Source organism: Lissotriton helveticus, chromosome 4_1 (genome assembly GCF_964261635.1).
Source record: "Lissotriton helveticus chromosome 4_1, aLisHel1.1, whole genome shotgun sequence".
NCBI classification, from domain to species: Eukaryota; Metazoa; Chordata; class Amphibia; order Caudata; family Salamandridae; genus Lissotriton; species Lissotriton helveticus.
In genome coordinates this window covers 719973413-719995745 of record NC_136063.1, presented here as the reverse complement: position 1 = coordinate 719995745, position 22333 = coordinate 719973413, and the positions used below count along the sequence as shown (strand labels likewise).

At 47.9% G+C, this 22333-nt stretch overlaps 1 protein-coding gene across 4 annotated transcripts in view; it reads right to left on the bottom strand.

Annotated features, from left to right (window-relative positions):
- TRAPPC8 (trafficking protein particle complex subunit 8) overlaps positions 1–22333 on the bottom strand; it is a 1467367-nt gene that overhangs the window by 385110 nt on the left and 1059924 nt on the right. For all 4 annotated transcript variants that reach the window (XM_078687367.1, XM_078687364.1, XM_078687365.1 and 1 more), the window contains 2 exons: positions 10333–10490; positions 4585–5027 (listed from right to left, as the gene is read on the bottom strand). In XM_078687367.1, coding sequence (XP_078543493.1) covers positions 4585–5027; positions 10333–10490 — 601 coding nt within the window. The remainder of the gene's footprint in view (positions 1–4584; positions 5028–10332; positions 10491–22333) is intronic.

Genomic DNA, 22333 nt, shown 5'->3' with positions numbered 1-22333 from the left:
TCATTGCTTCCTTGCAAAACAGTATGGATCCTACAAATACTCCTTTGTTCATATAGGTCACTGTCATTGTGTTGCCTGTGAGACACTGCGGTTTTTTGCACTGAAGCAAAAAAGAGGGGCGGGTGAGAGCTCTTTGAATATGAAACGGAGGCTGGAATAAGCAGAGAACTTCCTGAATACTGCCAAACTGGTTGTGTCTGTGTGATGAATGTGGTTGAGAAGTGAATATGTGAGAACCTGATGATCATAGCGAATGGTGCGGTTCCAATACTGTATTGTGAAAAGAAAAGTGTGCGTGTGAAAATTATTAAACATGTAGCAAGTTAATATGAAGAACATGGGAAGTAACATCGGGTAGTATATGGCCCTATTGGACATCTTTGAGAATAATTATCTATAAAACTCAAACTGATATAACACATACTCTAACTGAAGTAAATGTTACACACATGCATATATTAATTCAGCCAGAAAAAATACATTTTAATCTGATCATTCAACCTACGTGGTTGCAATGTGTCAAGTTTCCAAATCCAATATCATTGCCTTTGTAACAAGTCTTTTTGATATCTCTTTCAGGAATATTTTAAATTCTGTCAATTATCTGAAACTTCAACTGTGAAATATTGTGTTTCATAGAATTGAAATGTACAGCAACTGAAGATTTATCAGAGTTGTTGTAGATGTTACTTTTATGTTGGGAAATTCTTAGCTTGATATTCCTTTTGGCGCCTTGCCTATGTATAGAAGTCCACAGGGAAATTAATCGAGTAGATGCAATTGCTGGTGTAATCGCGGCGGTGTCGAAGTTGTATTAGGATAGCCTTATGTGAATGTAGTAGAGCGGTTCCTTGTATTAAATTATTGTAATGTATGCAGATGTGAGAGGGAATTGCCATTAACCTATTTTTATGTAAATGCTCCCCCTTTTGACAAGAATTACATGGCATAACAATTTGTCTAAAGTTTCCCAAGGTGAAGGACTTTGTGTCCAAAACTTATCTGGATTGACATACAAACAAGCAAAGAAAAACGAGATTGTGATGAATTCCAAGTGTATACTGCATTTACTTTATGGAACTGAACTTTATAACTGATTCACAATCAAATGAAAAAGGCATAAACATACATCAGTTATGCACTTGAATGCAGTTTGCATTCACTTGATCAGGCTTAGCATACCACCTCAGTGTGAATTGAGACTATATTTGTCATCGGACGCAGAGCCTATTCATATTCTGCATTGGCCTTTGGATGAAAAAGCAACCGATTCAGCACCAAGAAACTACCAAAATACGGATTACTAAGAAGATATTTTTTGGCGTGCCAAAAATAACTAACAATCTATTGTTCCAATCTATATCTTTTCAAATTGTTGTTAATTGATGACAAGAGTATGTATTTAATAATTAAACTTTGCGCTTATAGTTAACATTGCATTATGACATTTCAACTAAAGCAGAAAATTTAACAGTAATGAATTCTAGGAGAGCTACATTGTCCTATTCTTCTTTTGAATAACCCAGTTTAAGATTCCTCATCTCAGCAGGGAGAAAAAAATATAAATGAAGTATGAGCCAGGCATGGATCTTTATTAATGCATGTGATTCTGCACTGCCTTAACAACAGTTAGGTAGCAGTTTTTTTTACAAATCACATACATAGAATCGCAAGGTGCTTATTTCAGTGCCACAGCAACCTCCACAGATATAAGCTTAGCCCTCCAATGAAGAATTAAAGGTAATAAAGTGTAAAAAAAACAAAAGAAGTATCCAAAATGTATAAGAGGTTTTAGGAATTAAAGCTGCCTCTTTTACGCTATTTATGATCCCTGGTGTGCTGGTGAAAGATCTAGTTAGTAATGCTAGGAGCACAAGTGCAAGAGGCCCTGATCAAATGCCAATTACAATCAAAGTTAGAGCATGATTCATGGGCTAGATACTTGACAGTATTATTTAAACACTGCTTCTTAACCAGTGTGATATCTGATTCTTGGAGACGAAGTATCATCCTCCCACTACATACAAAATTACTGTCCCTAGTAAGTCTAGGCAAATCACGCTGCTGGGTGCCACTGGGAAAATCTTCGCTATGTGTCTCTTAAATAATTTACAGTGTTGGTAGAGGAGAGGAAAATGGTGCCTTTGGAACTAGCTGGTTTTAAACCAAAGTGCTCCACTCTGAATAATATAACTACGCTGCAGTTAATCCTGGAAAACTATGTTCAGAAGATGGCTTTGCCGGTCTACCCGGCCTACACGATTTTTCCACCACATGGACAGGCCACCCAGTGGAGGAAACTTTGAGCAATGGGAATTCCAGAGGGTCTTCTGAAGCTTATCATTGCCCTACATACTTCAGCATGTTGCTGTCACGCTTGGAGGCAAGTGTGGCATTATATGAAAAACAGACACTATGAACGGCTTAAAAAAAGGATGTATCTAGTCTCCTCTTCATTTTTTGTTATATATTACTGACCTGCAAAAATTAATGTGCCAGATAGGTGGAGGATCTCCAAAACTGGGGACCTATAATTTGGGCACTTTATTGTATGCAGACAACATTGTCTTATAATAGCGGACACCAAAAGGATTACAGAATCTAAATTTTCTATTTTCCCATGCCGAAACTTATTTGTTAAAGAAAAAGTAAGATCATTAAGTGCAAGGGACTGTCGTGTAACCATGAAATACAACTGGTGTCTAGGTAGTACTGCACTAGAAGCTGTTAAATCGTACCCCTACCTTGGGAAAATCTTCTCTGGCAACAAAGCAGATAGTAAGCGTACTGCAGATTTAATAAATTGGGCGACGGCCCATGCAAATGCACTGAAAGCACTTTATGGAGTTACAGGTCAAAGGCATTTTAACCATCTTTTAACGGTTTATAAAATAAAAATTCCTCCAACCCTGTTGTATGGAATAGAGACAGTAAAACTAGATAATTGGCATTTTATGCATAGGGCTTAAGGAAGGATAATGCGTTCTACTTGCATCTTAAATACGACGGCACCAATGGAGACACTAGATTAGAAATGGGTCTAATCAATACATTTATAGGGGACATGGCAGCTGTAATTCATTGGTGCTATTGCCTGATACATTCAAATGACACCCTCAGGAAGTGATTAGCCACAGAATGTTTTGTACCCATAAAAGGGCATGGTACATTAATAACACATTTTCAATTTGCACTTTAGCTTAAGGAAGGCAGACCCACAAAATTTGAGCTATTACCAACTTTAAAATTATATGAATGTATTTATGAAAAATAGCTCTAAGGAAAATTATGTCAGATTATGTGGTAAAAAGATGAAGTTATGTGAAGTAGTGTGGGCTTGTCGAGTTGCGGTACCTCAACCTTACCCCAGTTGGAATTTAGATCACAGAGTTCACAGATGCACATTATTGTGCAGGCTACACTGTTTGCCTCTTACTAGTGTGACCGATGCTTAGCGGCATGTGACATAGTGGTACAGAGTATGTCCTTTATGCAATGATGCTGTACAAACGTTAGAGCATGTTTTGTGTGTCCTGCCCTAAACTCAGCTCAACAATCTTTTAAAACCACTTTTTATAAAATAAATGGGGCTAAATAAACAAAAGCAGTAATTTAACTATTGTATTACCCAGTAAATGAATTGATGTGTTGTAATTGGTTTACATTTTTTAAAATTCTTTTTTTTTAAAAAGTAATACCAGACTAAATGAGTTTTGAAATTAATGTGGGTGCTGCAAAATGTTAAACTTTTCTTTTATTTCAATATATAGAGTGATGAAATGCCCACCTCCTCTTATTGTTGATCTCACTGTAGATCTCAATATTTATTACCAATTTGAGCTTGATCCCTATATATAAAAATCAAACAATGTAGGTAGTAAAGAATCAACAATGTACTACTGGGAATCTTCTGTTTAAGGGAGCGATCAGTGCTTAAAGACAAATTGTAGCTCAAAAACCATTCTTTAGAATCCTAGTGATTAAATGTTTCTTGGCAGCCCCAAGGTATATCTTCCAGTTAGGCCATCTCCCCCATTGGAACTAACCACTATGAATTCCAAGCCCAGATAGCACCTGATCAGAATTGATTGGTCCACAAAACGAAACGCAGCCAAAAGGAACATTCTAACTGTGTCCCCTAAATTAAGGATGGGTCTGATGTTATCAATGGCGAATTGTAAGAGCTATTTCGGTGCTCCATGGAGAATGGAAACCGAGTATCAAAAATCAAGCTGTTTATTCGCCTCCACTTGATACCGTGTGGCATTTCCAAGGTGCGGTTTTATCAAGACTGCTATTTTGCAACCAAAATCCATTCACTTACTGGTATAGTAGAAAGTAAAGGATAGGGATTTCTGTGAAAAAACAATTCAAAGGTTACAGGAGTTTACAAATGTTTGTGAAGTTTGAAAAAAACTACAGTGCAGGAATTAAATTCACAATTGTTAGTGTTACTTTATTTGATTAATTGTTCAACATTATACTGATAAACTGTTGACGTTATCTAGGGCATAACAGTTAACTAGTTAAGGGGAGCAAATGTTAGGAATTCTATAACAGCTAAAACAACAAAGTAACACTTACCTCATTTTTGACTGCTTCTCTGTGCTTTCATAGTAAAATAAAAAGTTGATCTCATGAACGCCTTCTTCATCTGGTCCACGTAACCATAGAGGTAGCTGAACTGAAGCCCCAGGGGAAAGGACAGAATCTGTAAGGGGGATGTCTATTACCTCTGCTTGAATTCTAGAGCCAACACCAAACTCTAAAGGAGCAGCAGAGGACAACAGTGCTGTGCATTCTGAGGTAGAATCTGTCACTACAGTCTTGTAAGCACTACAGTTCTCAGAGGTGGAAGGACTCAGTGGTGTCAGAGGAGATGTACTGCTACCAAAGGTGAAAAATTCTGGACATTTGGAAACCACCTTTAAATTTTTAAGAGGACACTTGCTCACATTCACAAATTCCACGTATGCTTTTCTGACTTCTCCACATAGTAATCCAGTTGGAAAATTGATAAAGAACACCTACAGGGGAGAAAAAACACTCAATTTGTTAGGGCTTTGAACAGATTAGTATGGTTTCATCAAGTTATTTTATCGCACTAATAGAAGTTACCAAGAGATCCGCAGTCTCCCTTACAAATAGAGTTGTGGCCTCAGTAAACACACTGGTGTGCATCCGACTTTAATAGAAGAGAAAATATACCAACCTTTGTTTCTAAAGGAGGTCATGTCTAGGTTAACATTTTAAAGGGTGGGTGGACATGGATTCAGTTGGAAAAACGACTAGCATTGCCAAGCCAATAGGTTTTGGCTGCAAAAACTGAGCTATTGGCGTTCCCAGTGCCTTTTTAAATTACAATTTGCATCCATCATGACACATACACATGTTTGACCAGCAAGCATGCAATGGTTTTCATATTAAATGAAACTCATGACTAGATGGCTGCCATTGCGTACACGTCACTATGCACACATGCTTGTAACATGATGCTTGTGCAGATATGCATCGTGACGCGTGCATGTCGTTAATCATGTGCACATATGCATTGTGATGCATGGGTACGAGGCACAGCTGCCAGGTTATTTTTACTTCACCATTTTCACATGATGGATGGCTATTTACAATGGTAAATTAAAGTTAAAAAAAGTGAAAACAAAGTACACGCTGCAAAAAAAGAAAGGAAAAAAAGGAAGCAAGTTGCATGCTGCCATTTTGTATCTGAGGGCCATTATAAAAAAAAAACATTTAAAATGAAGAGTGGGACTGATAATAAAAGACAGTGGTGGTGAATGAGGGGCGTAAGGTAGAGCGTGTGAAGGCCAGAGAACAGGGAGGACAGAGCAAACACGTGCACAACCAGTGAAGATAGGAATGTAGAGGTGGGGGAAAGGTGGCGTAAACATTGAAGTAAGTGCACGCACCAACAAGAGCCTCCCCTGTATGTCTCTCTACACCCACATCACATGGAACAGAGCGTTATGATAAAAAAGAAACCTTGCGATTGGCCAAATGATTTACATTAAAGCTGCACTTGCTGTGTTCAGTGCGAGAAAATCATGATCTTCTGGGATTCATATTGCACTTGCTCCATATTCTGTATGGGATATCATCTTTCTCTAGAGGCGAGCATTTTAGCAATTAAGCTTGGGGAAGGCTCTTGGAGGTGTCCTTAGGGAAAGGCCTCAGTGTGCATGCACAATGTAAAAGGCAGAGAGTTTGGCTACAGAAATGAAGTAAAGAATCCATCGCTAGAGGAAAGTCTCTGGAGAGCTGCCCTCTATCCTCTAAGGGAAGCCCGCGAATAGGACGTTTTTGTGCCCACACTCTGTTCAAAATCCTGCACGTGCTTTTATAGAGGGCTGGGCACATTTTTGTGTCATGATACAGATTCTTAAGACCAAGTCTTCCAGGGTAGAGGCATCACCCTCTTCCTCTGTGTCCCAGTTGACCACAATTGTGAGGTCTTCGCAAGTGAAGACCTAGATCCCTACCTTTTGGACCTTTCTTTTGAAAGCTAGATGTGATGCTTATTATCTGCAGAGTGACATCTGTGGAGGAGCTAGAGATGTGTGAGTGGTGAACTCAGCAGCCACAATCCCCCAAGAAAAGGAAGTGGGCGGGAATTTTTTTAACCTGGTTTGGGATGTTGTGGTTCTCGTTTTTGGCCATTGCTTCTATCCACAATGATCCTTAGCGCTCCTCAATTCATGTCCTTGCCTTGCGAGGGCTCTGAAAAGGGAATTGAGTTGAAAGAGAGTGACAGTCATACCCTCACAGTTTAGTCAATTGATGGGACATATTGAGCTAATGTGTGGCTTCGTATTGTTGCTTATGCAAAGCCAGTACACATGTGATAGCCCAAAAATCCCATGACCATCAGAGTCTGCTTGGGCCAGAGGGTGGTCAGTGCTGTGGAGGAGTTGGATTATAATTCACTAGTCAAATAGAGTCCATGCAGTGCAGATAATCAGGCATTTGTCCCGTCATGAGGTGCACAGAGCTCCAGCATCCTAGTGGGCATCTCTCAAAGATCTAAAAGGTATTTACCGGGAAAGTCGGTTAGTGCTCTTTTAGCTCATGGTCTACACACAGTCTGAATGGTGTCCCAAGGGAGTGACATGAGCGCTGACCGCCCCAATATTTGAGCTAGGATGAGTTCCCTTTCAAAGATCTTTTCGAGCTGGCAGGCCTGGTCATCAGTATGCTGCCCGATTCTGCTCATTACCCTACCATTGATTGCCATTATGATGTCAGCACCATTTTCGCTGTTTAGGTCTTGGAAGTGGACTCTTCAATCAATCAATCATAGCATTTGTAAAGCGCACTACATACCCGTGAGGGTCTCAAGGCGTTGGGGGGTGCTGCTACTGCTAGAAAAGCCAGGTCTTGAGGAGTCTTCTGAAGGTCAGTAAGTCTTGGGTCTGTCGTAGGTGAATGGGGAGTGTGTTCCAGGTCTTGGCGGCGAGGTGGGAGAACGATCTGCCACCGGAGGTCGCTCTTCGGATACAGGGGACTGTGGCGAGGGAGAGGTTGGCGGAGCAGAGCTGGCGGGTGGGGTGTGGAAGCTGAGTCGTCTGTTGAGGTACGCTGGTCCGGTGTTGTGGAGTGGCTTGTGGGTGAGGAGCTTGAAGGTTATCCTCTTGTTGACGGGGAGCCAGTGCAGGTCTCTCGGAGGGTGTGATGTGGCTATGGCAAGGGATGTCGAGGATCAGGCGTGCAGAGGCGTTTTGGAAGCGTTGAAGCTGTTTCAGGAGTTTGGCCGAGGCTCCTGCGTAGAGGACGTTTCCGTAGTCCAGCCTGCTGCTGACGAGGGCCTGGGTGACCGTTCTTCTCGTTTCTGTGGGGATACACTTGCAGATCTAGCGGAGCATGCCAGGGTGTTGAAGCAGGAGGAAGAGACAGCGTTGACCTGCTTAGTCATGGAGAGGGTGGAGTCGAGGATGACCCCTAGGTTGCGTGTGTGGTCGGTGGGTGTTGGAGCTGTTCCCAGTGTGGTCGGCTACCAGGAGTCGTCCCAGGCTGAAGGGGTGGATCCGAGGAGGAGGACCTCCATCTTGTCCGAGTTCAGCTTCAGTCGGCTGTTCCTCATACATTCGGCGACTGCCTTAATTCCTTCGTGGAGGTTGGTTTTGGTGGTGTGGGGGTCCTTGGTGAGGGAGAGGATCAGCTGGGTGTCATCGGTGTAATAGATGATATTGAGGTCGTGCAGTTGGGCGACGTGGGCGAGCGTGCCATGTAGAAGCTGAACAGCGTTGGGCTGAAGGATGAGCCCTGGGGTACGCCGCAGATCTTGGTGGCTTCGGAGCGGGAGGGGGAGGCGGACGCTCTGTGTTCTGCCGGAGAGGAAGGAGGTGGTCCAGTCCAAGGCCTTCTCTTGGATCCCGGCGTCATGGAGTCGTGTTCGTAGTGTGCGGTGGCCAACAGTGTTGAAGGTGGTTGACAGGTCCAGGAGGATGAGGGCCGCGGTTTCTCCATTGTCTAGCAGGGTCCCGATGTCATTGGTGGCGACGATGAGGGCAGTTTTGGTGCTGTGGTTACTGCGGAAACCGGAATGGGATGGGTGCAGGATACTGTTCTCCTCGAGGTAGCGGGGCAGTTGTTTGTTGACGGTCTTCTCAATGAGCATTCTGGGATGGCTATGGCATGTCGGGTGCCGAGGAGGGGTTCAGCCAGGTCTCCGTCAGGAAGGAGACGCTGTTGAGGTTCAGTCGAGTAGGTCCCAGAGTTCAACGGCATGTTTGCGGGTGGAGCGGATGTTGAGAAGAATGCATCTTAGGTAGTTGGGTTCTTTCCTGGTAGGTGGGTTGACGGGCCTGATGCTGGTGAAGTTGCAGTTCCGGCAGGAGAAGGGTCCTTGTGTGTGCTTTGGGCGGCTAGGTAGCAGGTGCGTGATTGTCTGGCGTTGAGTGCATGGATGGTGCTGGAGTTGTAGCAGGGACGGGCGCCGTGGTGCTCGCGGGGGCCAGGGGTCCTGGCACTGGGCGCGGTGAGGCGCAGACGGGCATGCCTTAGGCGCGCCTTCAGCGCGCCCGCTGCGCCGCCATAAGAAGGGGAGGTGGGAGGGAGGAGCAGCTGGGAGGGGGAGCAGACGAATGGGATAGCGGGGGCAGGGCCGCAGGGGAAGCAGCAGCAGGAAACGGGAGCGAAGGACGGCGAGGGGTACAGAAGGAAAACTGGGCAAAGGCAAAAAGGGCACAGTGATGGCACAGGTGGGAAGAAAAAGACAACAACAGATACAGTGAAATACAGTACAAATACAGTCAAAATACCGGGAGCAAGGGGCAGGGAGGGTCTCGAACCCCTGACACTAGCAGCGGCAGCTGGGCTAAGGGCACGGGCACACAGGTGGTACTGTGCGGCATGGGGAGCCCGCTCACCTGTGAGGCTGACCACCATTTGAGGATGCAAGGGGCACACTCATTCAGACCCACCTGCCTGTTAGTGTTAATGCAGCCGATTGCCGAACATCGCTGGGGTGAGTGGATTGAGGGGGTGGCAGGGCAGATAATGATTCAGACAGCTGCCCCACCAAACAGCAATCCCGACCATCTGGATCACCACCTTCCAGTGTAGCCACTCACCAATAAAGTCCCAGAGGTGGGCAAAGGGGGGATTCAGGCTGTCAGGCTGTATACCTTCAGTTTACAATGGTGATAGAGCCTGCCAGCTTTTCCCTGTCAGTCAGTCATGTGAGGGGCAGGCCCTGCTCTGCACGAGCCCAGACGGCACTATGGGGTACGAGCCCAGGTCCTCACCTTTAAAGGGCAGAGATTGCTTGCAGGGCCTGCGTCAGGACAGTTTGAGGCCTAGGGAAAGCTCTGTGCCCTAGGGGCACTGTCATCTCTGAAGACTCGCCTCTTTAGATGATGACCTTTGACTAAGCAGCGGTCAAAGCTCTGTCGACTACAGTACATTAGAGCACTTCTCTCATGCTCAAAATACTTTTTGATTATCAAATGTGAGACTAAATTGTATTAAGTATGCTAATACAGTGGTTAGTCTTTATATTTCTGGTAACTGAGAATGATTGAATTCAGTGTTGATAGTTGCTACATCCAACTATCATACAAATACTCTGTGAAAATAAGTCTACAGTGAACAATTGTAGACCAGTGGAAAGTAAGCAAGTGGGGTATATATGTAAGAACAGAAGACACTCCAGAGTAGCTGAGGGACATGTTAATGTGACATGGTCTGGCCATGAGGCAACATTGATCTCAAACTATAGGCTATCAGAAGTGTCTAAAGTGTAAGGAATGTATGTTCTAACAAGTCATTCTCTGTGGTTATGTGCAGAAATTTCACAAGACATAAAGAGTTCAGTACCTCTAATAAAGGCATAGGGGGGGTGATAATGGGATCTAAACGACGATCAGCTCCATATTGAATGGAGGTTTTCTCTTCTTTTGTGCTATTAAGTCGAGGGCCTTGAATTTCTAAGTCTTGCCGTCCACGTACTGACATTCCATTAGACATGAACTTCCCTGAGGAAAAAAACAATAAAAAACATTCACTGCTATGTAACAAAGTTTAAGTCTGGTCCAGAGCAAGCATTTACATTGTTCTCAAGGTTGAATGAAACATGTGCTTTTAAAAATGTTAAACCAAGTAAATGATTCTTTCATTGATTGGAGTACTAATACCTTTCCCAACCAAGTTATTCAACAAGATGTAATTTTACAAACAAAAGAAAAGTACATTATTGAATGTATTTTCCTCATATGAGGAGCATGCAGAATATTTGCCCAAAGAAAAGCAAAAGAAAATACATTTGCGTACAGTACTAGACAATGTAGTTAAACTGCACTGGTAAATAAAACTATTTAACAAAATAAGCAGACAAACATTCTAACATAACAATAGAACAAACAGTGCATGTTAATTTATCCTGTGCAGAGATCTCTATAGTGAATATTTCCACACAAGAGTAATAGCACATTCCATAGAAAGGCACATTTTTTGTTCTCTGCCAGGAAAAACTATTTTCTCTGAGGAGAAAGCTGATCCCCTAGAGAAACCCAGCAAATCTGGGAGAGGTTCGGTCACCTTTCCATTCTAGGAGAGATACTCTAGCCCTTGGACCGGACGACACCAGGGCATATGAAGTGCATGCTTATGTCAGTTGCTGAATTGTTTTAAGCACCTCATCAAGGCGTGAGGACAGTAACCAACAAAGCCATGACTGACAAATGTATCACAAAACACATTTGCATACCATGCGATCTTATTAATCAAAGCAGTAGCTCACAGAGAAGGAGGGAGAATGATGAGGAATCTGCAGGAAGATTTGGTATCTATAAAAAATATTACAGAAGGTATTGAATCTTCAAAAATTCTCATGGTTCCCCTTTCTTAAAAAACACTTAGAATACAGTAAATAAATAAATAAATAAATAAATAAATGCAGTGTTAAAAAATTAAGCAAAGTAAAAAGAACAAAGATTTACACCAAAGGGACTGTCTTTGACAGTGTGGAACTCCCATGTATTTACTTCCCTGAATCTTAGTTGCCAAATGTAAGTATTTTGTAATATGACCTACATATTGTGTAGTAATGCACCTAAAACAAAATAAAATGGCATAAGCTATTGTTCTTATTCCTTCAACCTTAAAAACTGGTTTCAAGTATTTCTTACGGTGATCGAGCAGCTCAGGGCATAGACAAAGAACGTGCTACAAAGTTTCCTGAGAAAGGTTCCATATACAACATACTTTGGTGATTCTCATGGAGGTTTTCTAAAACCATTGAAGTGACTAGAAGGTAGGGATAAAGGTAGGTATGTATACAAACCTGGCCTGGCAGTTTGGGCTGGACTGTTCCCATTGGGCGCAGGGTCAAGACTGATTTGCACATGGCTGGGTTCAAACTGGAATGGAATGGGAGCAAAAAAACACAACGGATTTCGGCCCAGACCTCTGTACTGTGGTGAATGTATGCCATTGTTCTGCATTCTGTCTATCAATTGTTGTTTTTGCATGTCACCCCAAGTGGGACGGGTATGCCCAGATGTGGGTCTCGTGCTCTCCATGCCACTGGAATGATGAGGGGTGGAACCCAGAAACCAGTCCTAGGATGCTTGTTTCCAGTCAAGGGAGGAAGTGGCCTGGCTGTTCCGGCTGGACTGTTCCCATTGAGCGCAGGGTCAAGACTGATTTGCATATGGCTGGGTTCAAACTGGAACGGCATAGGGAGCAAAAAAATTATGGATTTAGGTCCAGATCTCTATACTCCGGTGCATGTATGACATTGTTATGCATTCTGTCCATCAATTGTTCTTTTTGCTTGGTGGTAAAGGTGCAGACTAGGAGGATTTGGAGGCTGTAGTAGTGGTGGCGTACTGGCCAGACCGCTGGTCAGCTGACCTACGAGATCTATGGGTACTACGCTCAGCAACACAGAGGCTGGAAAGCATGCACAAAGAGGTGGCTGGGTTGGAATTGGCACTGTTGGAAACCCCTTGCATAGCCACTAAAGGAGAAAAAGGCAGATTGGGGTGGACGTGGGGCTGCTGAGAGCCCTAAGAAACTGTCCCTAGCACGAGAATCCTTAAAGCGCTCGAGCGCTAAATGGACAAGTTACTTACCTGCGGTAACGATATATCTGTAAGAAACATTAGTAGTGATAGATTCCTTACCTTAGAATTACCCCCAGGCATCAGCCTGGATCCGGAAAGTTTTTGTCAGCAGTACCCCTGCGTGTCGGTAGGTGGCGTCGTGCGGCTCCGTGTCCGTCGCTGGTGTCGTAGTCACCGAGACGCACTCCACGTGCGCTAACGTCAGTTCTGTACACAACTTTCAGCACCAGGAACGTAGAGCCATGCAAGAAGCTGACCACTAGGGCATTGAAACTAGGACCCTGAAAAGGATGACCTTAACCCTAGAAATCAGTTGGCAGAACGGGGAGGATGAGTGGGGCGGTAAGGAATATATCACTACTGTTTCTTACAGATATATCGTTACCGAAGGTAAGTAACTTGTCGATCTGAAAGAAACACATAGTGATAGATTCCTTACCTTGGAATAGATACCCCAGTATTACCAAACCCGGTGGTGGGTTTGCGAACCAATATCACACCAGAAAGTCCCGGAGAACAGAACGGCCAAAGAAGCAGTCTCTCCAGACTTGGCTATCCAGGCAGTAATGCTTAGTAAACGTGTGCAGTGAGGCCCACGTGGCTGCCTGACAAATGTCTTGCAGGGGAACACCACGTCCAAATGCAGTAGTGTCTGCAGTTGCGCTTGTGGAATGAGCACGCAGTCCCACCGGAAGTTCTTTTTTAGCCAAAGAGTAACATGCTTTGATACATAAGACGACTCAGCGGGAGATAGTCCTCTTATGCACAGCCCGACCTTTCTTAGTGCCAACATAGCCCAAAAAGAGTTGGCCATCCAACCGGAACTGCTGAGTGCGGTTGGTATATAAGGAGAGCGCACGTTTTGGGTCCAGACGGTGCAGCCTCTCTTCCTCTCTGAAAAGAAGCGGAGGCGGAAAGAGGGTGGGCAAGGTAACAGTCTGCCCAATGTGAAAGGCTGTAACAACGTTTGGCAACAAGGAAGAACGGGGCCTGAGCACAACCTTGTCCGGATGGACTGACAGAAAAGGAGGCTTACAAGAAAGAGCCTGGAGCTCACTCACCCGCCTAGCGGAGGTGATGGCAACTAGGAAGGCAGGTAAAGAGACAGAGAGGACAGTTATGAAGGGGCTCGAAAGGAGCACACATGAGATAAGTAAGAACCAGATTCAAGTCCCACTGCTGTAGCACAAACGGAATAGGAGGGAAAAGATGTGTAAGGCCTTTGAGAAATCTATTAACAGGGGACTTGAAAAGAGAAGGCTGATCAGGGAGCCTGAGAAAGGCTGAAATGGCAGAAAGATAACCTTTGATAGTACCCAGAGCAGAGCCCTGCCGGGCCAAAGAGAGAAGGAACAAAAGGACTTCTGAAGGAGGGGCAGAAAGGGGAGCCACAGACTTTGCTGTGCACCATGCCACAAATTTGTTCCACCTGTAGGCATATACCAACTTAGTGGAGTGACGCCTGGCTGCCAGAATGACATCACAAACTTCTGGAGGCAAGTCGAAATGAATCAACTGCCGCCGCTCAATCTCCAGCAAAGAGGTGGAGGCTGGACTGGTTCGGGTGGAGGACCATCCCCTGCTGCTGAGACAAAAGATCCTTTGGCAGAGGCAGTCTGATCGGAGGATCGATGCTCATACTGAGTAGCTCGGGATACCAAACTCTTCGAGCCCAGTCCGGGGCCACAAGAATTACTTGGGCCCGGTCTCATCGTATCTTCTTCAGCACTCCGGCTAGAAGTGGTATAGGCGGAAATGTGTACAGCAGACCGCAACTCCACACATGACGAAAAGCGACACAGAGCGAGTGCCGCCTTGGAAATTCCAACGTGCAGAACTGCTGACATTGCGCGTCCTCTTCGGTGGCAAATCGATCTAACCAAGGCTCTCGCCACTGCAGAAAGAGACCTTGCGCCATGTCCAAGTGAAGACGCCATTCGTGATCCATCATGCATCTGCGGCTGAGTTTGTCCGCCCTGGCGTTCAGAGAACCTGCCAGGTGTTGAACCACCAGGAAAATGCCCTGATGTTCCAGCCATGTCCAGAGGCGTAGAGCCTCCTGATATAGGGTCCACGACCCCACCCCGCCCTGTTTGTTGCAGTACCACATGGCAGTGGTGTTGTCAGTGAACACCTGCAGTATCCTCCCCTTGACATGGGAAGGAACGCATTCAGTGCAAGTCGGACCCCCCAAAGCTCCAGCAGGTTGATGTGAAGCTTGGACTCCACCGGAGTGCAGAGGCCTCTGATCTCCACCTCTCCCATTTGGCCACCCCATCCCAGGAGGGACGCATCATTTACTACTGTGAACTCCGGTTAGGAGAGGGATCTGCCACCAACCCAATGCTGGTCTGTGAGCCACCACTTCAACAGTTGTGCAGTGCCCTCCAAGATCTGGACGTGATCAGGCAGGTTCCCACTGGAACTTCAGGTCCCACTGCAGAGCCCGCATATGCAATCCGGCATGATTGATCACCAGGATGCAGTAGGCCATGAGGCCCAGCAGCCTCAGGGTCACTCTGACCGAACTCGGGATAAGGGCTGAAAGATCGGAATCACAGCCCGAACTCGCTGCTCAGGAGGATATGCTCCAAACTGCGCTATTTCTGATGAAAACAAATTTCTGCAAGGGAATCAGGTGTGACTCCGGCACGTTGATAGTGAAACCCAGCGAGTGCCGGAGGTCCGCTGTAGTCTGGAGGTGGGAAATGACAGCCTGGGGCAAACTCACCTTCAACAACCAATCGTTTAGATAGGGGAAGACTGAAACCCCTGATCTGCGCAGATGAACTGAGACCACCGCCATCACTTTTGTGAACACCCGAGGGGAGCTGGTAAGCCCAAAGGGGAGCACGGTAAATTGAAAATGCTCGTGACCTACCGTGAACCGAGGGTAACGCCGGTGGGCCAGCAGGACTGGGTTGTGGAAGTAAGCATCCTGCAAGTCCAGCGCTACCATCCAGTCTTGTGGGTCGAGAGCAGACAAGACCTGAGCCAAAGTGAGCATCTTGAACTTCTCTTCTCTAAGATAGGAGGCAGGCCCTTGTCCTTCTTTGGCACCAGAAAGTAGTGGGAATAGCAACCACGAGCTTCTGGCATTGGAACGCTCTCAATGGCCCCCTTGGACACTTCCTGCTGAAGAAGCACCAAGTGATCCCCCAACATGCGGTGGTATTGAGGTGGCATGGCTGGAGGTGTAGTCTCGAAGGGGAGGGCGTAGCCCCTTCAGAATATTTCTAAAACCCACCTGTCCGAAGTGATGGTGCGCCAGTGGGGGAGGTGATGGAGAAGCCTGCCGCCCTCTGGCATCTGATGGACCTGAACGTTCAGTCTAGGAAGGTTTGGAGGCAGTGGTGGCCGGGGTGGAGGTGGACTGACCCGCCCGCTGGCCCCTTGGTCTGCCACGGGGGAACCTGCATCCGCACTAGGGAGGTTGCTGCACAGGCTTGTGGCTCTGTTGCCAATGCTGCGGGTGCCATTTCCGGTGCCACGAAACAAGTGAAAAGCAGCCTGCGGAGGAGGGCGGGCAGTGGAGAACCCCAAGAACTTTGCCATAGCCCGTGAGTCCTTAAACCGCTCCGTGTGGTCTGCTTTGTCGCCGAAGAGGCGACGGCCATCAGAGGGCATGTTCATATGTGTACTTTGGACTTCCCCTGAGAATCCAGTGGTCCTCAACCAGGCATCGATCTGCCCAGTGGGTCAGCGGTGTCTAGGCCACAACGAATCATGATCTTAGCTGTGTCTCTCCCCTCTGCAACAGCCGGGGAGAGAGCTGCCCGGGCCTCTTCCGGACTCTGAGGCAGCACTTATGCCACCGTATCCCACAGAGAGTGGGAATAACAGCCCAAAAGGCATGCGGTGTTCACAGACCGCCGTGCAGAACGGGCGGAAGAAAAAATCTTCTTTCCGTACTGATCCAGTTTCTTGGATTCACTATCCAGGGGTGCGGAAGGGAAAGCAGTCAGGGAAGCAGAGGCTTGGACAACTAAGCTCTCTGGGGTGGGTTGTTGGGAGAGGAAATTGGGGTCACTCAGAGCCGGGCAATGGCATTGGGCCACATTCCTATCCACAGGAGCCCCTGTGGTGGGCCTGAATAAAATGTCCAAAAGAACGTCAGAAAGTGCTTTGTTGATAGGAAGCAGCAGCGCCGCATAAGTAGCTGCTTGTTAAAACACTTCCGTCAGGAGGTTAGTCCCGACAGCCACAGTGGGGAGCTTGAGGTGTAGGGCCTCTGCAACCCTGCCCAACACCACAGCATAACTTGCGCCCTCCTCCGTTGTCACGGTAGGAGGAGACAGCATGCCAAGGTCTTGTGGGGTATCCAGACCACTGGCATCACCCAACTCCTCAGCCTAGTCCTGTTCAGACTCGCAACCAGATGCGAGAGGCTCCTCAGCCCCTCCCAGTCTGCCCCTTCCTTCTGAGGCTGTTGTACAGGCTGAAAATAAGGAATAGGGCAATGGGGATAAAAATCCCTGAGCTGCGTTGAAAACGGCATTGAGCTACGTCGGGCTGACTCTGCGTCCCCTACAGGGCTGAAACCAGGGCCAACATCGTCCCGGGGAGCGGGCGACGTCGGAAGTGGTGCCGGCGGGGTCGACGTCAGTGGAGGAGTCACAAGGTCAACCGGCGTCGACCGGGATACAGGCATGGATCCAGGAAGGGTCTTGTGGCGCCGGAGCCACCGTCGGTGAGTAGCGAGGACCCCCACTCAGGACTGCGGGGCCCAAAGGCGAACCGGCGGGACCAGACGGCCCAAAGAGGCGAGCCATGGCCGACAGGAACTCCTGTATCTGGGCCGGCGGCGGCTGCATAGGCTTCGCCGGAGCCGCTTGGAGGCACCACCCACACCCTCAGCCGTGTCGCTTGACCGGCGAGGGGAAGTAGGAGAACAATGTTGTTTCTTCGACTTCTTGGGCTTCGCCTTACCTGAGTTCGAAGACTTGGATCCCGAAGACCAATGGTGATGACTCTGCGCGTGGTCCCTCGACCTCCCTCGGAACTGGGAGCTCGAACAGCGCGGAGCAGGCTGCTGGGCTTCCAGCAACTTTCAGGACCGCTCCCGTAAAGTTTACGGCGCCATGACCCGGCAGTCGGGGCACGATTTGGGGTCGTGGTCGCGCCCCAGGCAGAACGACACGCTCGGTGTGCGTCCGTCACAGACATCATACGGTGACAGTCCTCACAGGGCTTAAAACCTGACATCCTAACTGCACCTGAGGAGTTGAAGACTCGATGAAAAAATGGTGAAAAAAAGCCTCAAAAAGTCAGTAAAAAATTGACTGGGGGTTCCTGCTCTTCCCGAATCTGCGCTTGCTGGCGTGGAAAAAGAAAGAACTGAAGCCAGCGCGCGTGGGCGGCGTCTAAGTAGCACCCACGACATCATCTCGGCGACCACGACGCCAGTGACGGACGGGGAGACGCACACCACCACCTATCAACACGCAGGAGTACTGCTGACGAAAACTTTCCCGATCCAGTCTGACACCTGAGGGTAATTCTAAGGTAAGGAATCTATCACTATGTGTTTGGGGTGCCATTGAAGGGCATGTCCATAAGGGAAGCCTGGACATCCCCCAATAAGCTAGTCGTTATCGCCAGATGTTGAGCCTAAGGGCCACTGTTTTGGAAACCGCTCTGCCTAGCGAGTCAGTTGTCCACAGCAAATCGTGAACTTTGTTGCGTCTCTCCAACAGCTTGGGAGAGAACAGCCGGGCCTCTTCCAGGACCTGTGGCAGCACTTGTGTAACCATATCCCACAAAGTGTGGGAATAATGACCCAAAACGTATGCGGTGATCACGGACGGCAATGCCAGGCTGGAAGAAGAAAACATCTTCCCAAATGCGTCCAACTTCTTGGATTTTCTATCCGGGAGAATGGTAGGGAACGCACCTTGGGAGATGGAGGCTTCGACCACCAAGCTCTCAGGGGTAGGGTGTTTGGGTGAGGAAGTTTGGGTCCCCAGGTGCAGGGCGATGACGGTGGGCAATCGTCCTAGTCACAGGACCACCTGTGTTGAGCTTGGACCAGGTACCCAACAGGATGTCAGTGAGGGCATAATTGAACTGTCGGAATGCCCAACAATGTGGTGCATGGTGGGCGTGGCTAACCAGTGAAGGGAATGGCTGCTCGGTAGCTTATCTCCGATGCGCAACTCCTGAACCATCCGGTAATTTACACCTTTTGCTGGCCCGATTCCTGGCCTAGTGCCCTCGGAGGGCTGAGGAGGCACCCAGCAACGTTATGGCCGAGTTTGGGGCGAATCGCGGCTGCTGTTTTGGGTGAGCTACACGGACCGAACTCTGGCCGGGAGGCCCGCCGCTGAGAGTGTGGTTACACAGCGGTCGCCAATTACGCGAGGCTGCGGCTTTGGCCTGCTCCAGCGGTGATCTCCCAACACACCACATTTGGTTTTGGCAGCGATTGCGGGTCGCCTGGAGCCTGGGTGCGGCGGCAGAGGACCCCGGAGCGGCCTTTGAGGATCGGGAGCCTGGGAATTGCCGCGTAGGCCCCCCGGAGGCGGCCTTGTCACCGTGAAAAGCACAGCTCCAGTGTCCGGGCCGGAAGATCTTCTGAGGCTGGTGCGGGTCCCCGGTGGCCGGAGTGAGTTGACCCTTTAATGTTTTTAAGCTGCGATGGCTCCCGCGACCCGGCGACTGGAGGCAGCCTTGACACCGTGAAAAGCACAGCTCCAGTGTCCGGGCCGGAAGATCTGAGGCTGGTGCGGGTCCCCGGTGGCCGGAGTGAGTTGGTCCTTTATTGTTTTTAAGCTGCGATGGCTCCCGCGACCCGGCGACTGAACGCCTGCGCTCCCTGCTACCCTGGGAAAACACTTGAGGCCTGGAGTGCGCGTCATCGTGCCTGGGCCCCCTGCTGATGCCTGGTGGTTTGGGGAGTAATGTACTGATCGCTACAGTGAACTAAGAGGCATGTGAGAGAGGGCCAGGGGTGAAGGAGCCCACGACGGTGTGGTGACTGTTCTGGAGGGTGTATGGACTGTGGCCGGCTGTTTCATCGTGAGGGCCATGTGTTCTCAGCCCTACCCACTGTTTCCCGTGATCAATATCTTGCTCACGACGGACCTTATGAGAGCTGATGCGGACACAGTCAATAAACTGAATACCCCCGGCAGGTTCAGTCCATTGGAGAGTCTTTGTGGGGCCCTTGTTGCTTGGAGGTGGTACAAAAGGGGGTGGTGATGGACGGAGCATCTGAACCAATCAAACACTCACACCCAGTCAACAGATCTGGGTTTAATCAATCACCGTTCTTTAGCCCACTTTGCCACCCCAGTTCAGACACGGCCATATGCAAATCAGTCTGACCCTGTGCCTCATGGGAACAGTCCAGCCCGAACTGCCAAGCCATGCCTTCCCTGGACCGGAAACAAGCTTCCGAGGACCGGTTTCTGGCATTTCAGCCGTCTTCAGCCCAGTGACAGAGTGAGCAAGGGACTCGGAAGCTTGTTTCCGGTCCAGGGAAGGCATGGCAGTTCGGGCTGGACTGTTCCCATGAGGCACAGGTCAGACTGATTTGCATATGGCCATCTGTTGACTGGGTGTGAGTGTTTGATTGGTTCAGATGCTCCGTCTATTACCACCCCCTTTTGTATCACTTTGTTTGCCATAAGTTGGCAGGGTATGCTCAGACGTGAGTCCCTTGCATACTTTGTCACTGGATTCAAGCAAGCCGGGCTCATAATTCTTTCAGCTGGACGTGGGTAGCACCGGCCTTTGGGAATAAGGGAAGGCACAGAGTCGGCCCAGGACCAGGTTCCAGAGAACAAGGCCTAGAACGCCATGGCTCCCTCGCCTCGTTGGCCAATGGATAGGAGAAGGCGAAGAACACTTCAAATTCTTGCTCCTCTTCGGGATCCAAGAACGATCCTGGGACCAGGATCATGACCACCGCGGAGTCGATGCCAGGCCACTAGCTGCTTCAGGAACTGCTCCCTCAAAGCCTTCAGAGCAGTTGCCCGGCAATCGGAGCATGCCTTGGTTTTGTGGTCATTCTCCAAACACCAAAGGCAAACTAGGTGCAGGTCCATCGCCCAGTGACAGGTGCTGTAGGGTTTAAAGAACAAGTTACTTACCTTCGGTAACGCTTTTTCTGGTAGATACAGTATCTGCCTGTGGATTCCTCACCTTGTGAATATCCCCCTTGCGTCAGCAACATTTGGAAATTCTTTTTTTGTAGCTTCACACCGACGTGGACGACGTCATCGAGGCACGGCATCGCGCGCGACTCCGCTGACGTCACCGACACCATAATAGGCCCACGCTGGTGTGATGACATCAGTTCTGCCCTTTTTTCCGTGCCTTCGAGGCACACGGACGGACCAATGACAGTAGATAAATACACAGTATACACAGTACATAAACGTCAAGATAACACACACAGTGTGAAGCAAATGCAGGAAAGCAATTGAAACAAAACATTTCCTTGACAATAAAATATATATATACATTACATTACAGTAACTGAGGTATAGAAGAGTGAACAACGGGGAGGCGGGTGGGTCAGTGAGGAATCCACAGGCAGATACTGTATCTACCAGAAAAAGCGTTACCGAAGGTAAGTAACTTGTTCTTCTGATAGATACATCTTCCAGTGGATTCCTCACCTTGTGAATAGAGTCCCACTGCAGTCTCCACTCCCGGAGGAGGGTGTCCACTCTCCTATACCAGAAAATCCTGGAGGACAGAGCGCGCAAAGTGACCGTCCCTCCTCACCTCAGCATCCAAACAGTAATGCTTTGCAAAAGTGTGGAGGGAGGCCCAAGTAGCCGCCCTACAAATGTCCTCAACAGGTACACCTCTAGACAAAGCAGATGTTGATGACTTTGCTCTAGTAGAGTGAGCTCTTATATCCTCTGGAGGGTCCTTACCCGCCAAGGAGTAGCAGATCTTGATGCATAGAATAATCCATCTTGAAAGAGTGCGCTTGTGCACCGCTCTTCCTTTCTTGCTGCCAGCAAATCCCACAAAGAGCTGGTCATCCACACGATAGTCTTTAGTCCTATCGAGATAAAAGCTCACCGCCCTCTTAGGTTCCAGACGGTGTAGTCTCTCCTCCTCCTTGGAAGGGTGAGGGGGAGGATAAAAGATAGGAAGGGTAATAGACTGTCCTAGATGGAAGGGAGTTACCACCTTAGGCAGAACAGCAGTTCTGGTCCTAAGAACCATTCGTTCAGCATGAATGGTCAAGAATGGGGGCTGTTAACTAAGAGCTTGAAGCTCACTTACCCTCCTTGCCGAGGTAATTGCGACCAGGAAGACCGTCTTAAAAGACAAAAGTCTCATGAGACACTTGTGCAAGGGTTAAAAAGGGAGAACCCATCAAGTAGGTTAAGACAAGATTTAAGTTCCATTGAGGCACAATAAAGGGAGTAGGAGGGAATTTATTAGTGAGACCCTTAAGAAACCTTAAAACCATAGGAGATTTGAATAGAGACGGTGAGGGTTCTTCGATTTCCGACTTCGTCCCGTATTTGGCCGCCATTTTGTGTCCCGCCGCCATTTTGTGTTGCCTTCACTCAGGCGACACGGCGAACAGAGTGTTTTTGCTTTTTCCAGCTGCTGCGTGTCTCTTCTGTTAAAAAGTAACCCCCTGTCCTTGTTTACGAAACCGATGTCAGGGTCTGGCCGAGTCTACTAATCCATGTCTGGGCTGATTGATCCCTGTCTCGATTGACTATTTGGCTCTCCCTATTCTTTCCTCACTTTATCTTATCCGACTGGCCTTCGCTATT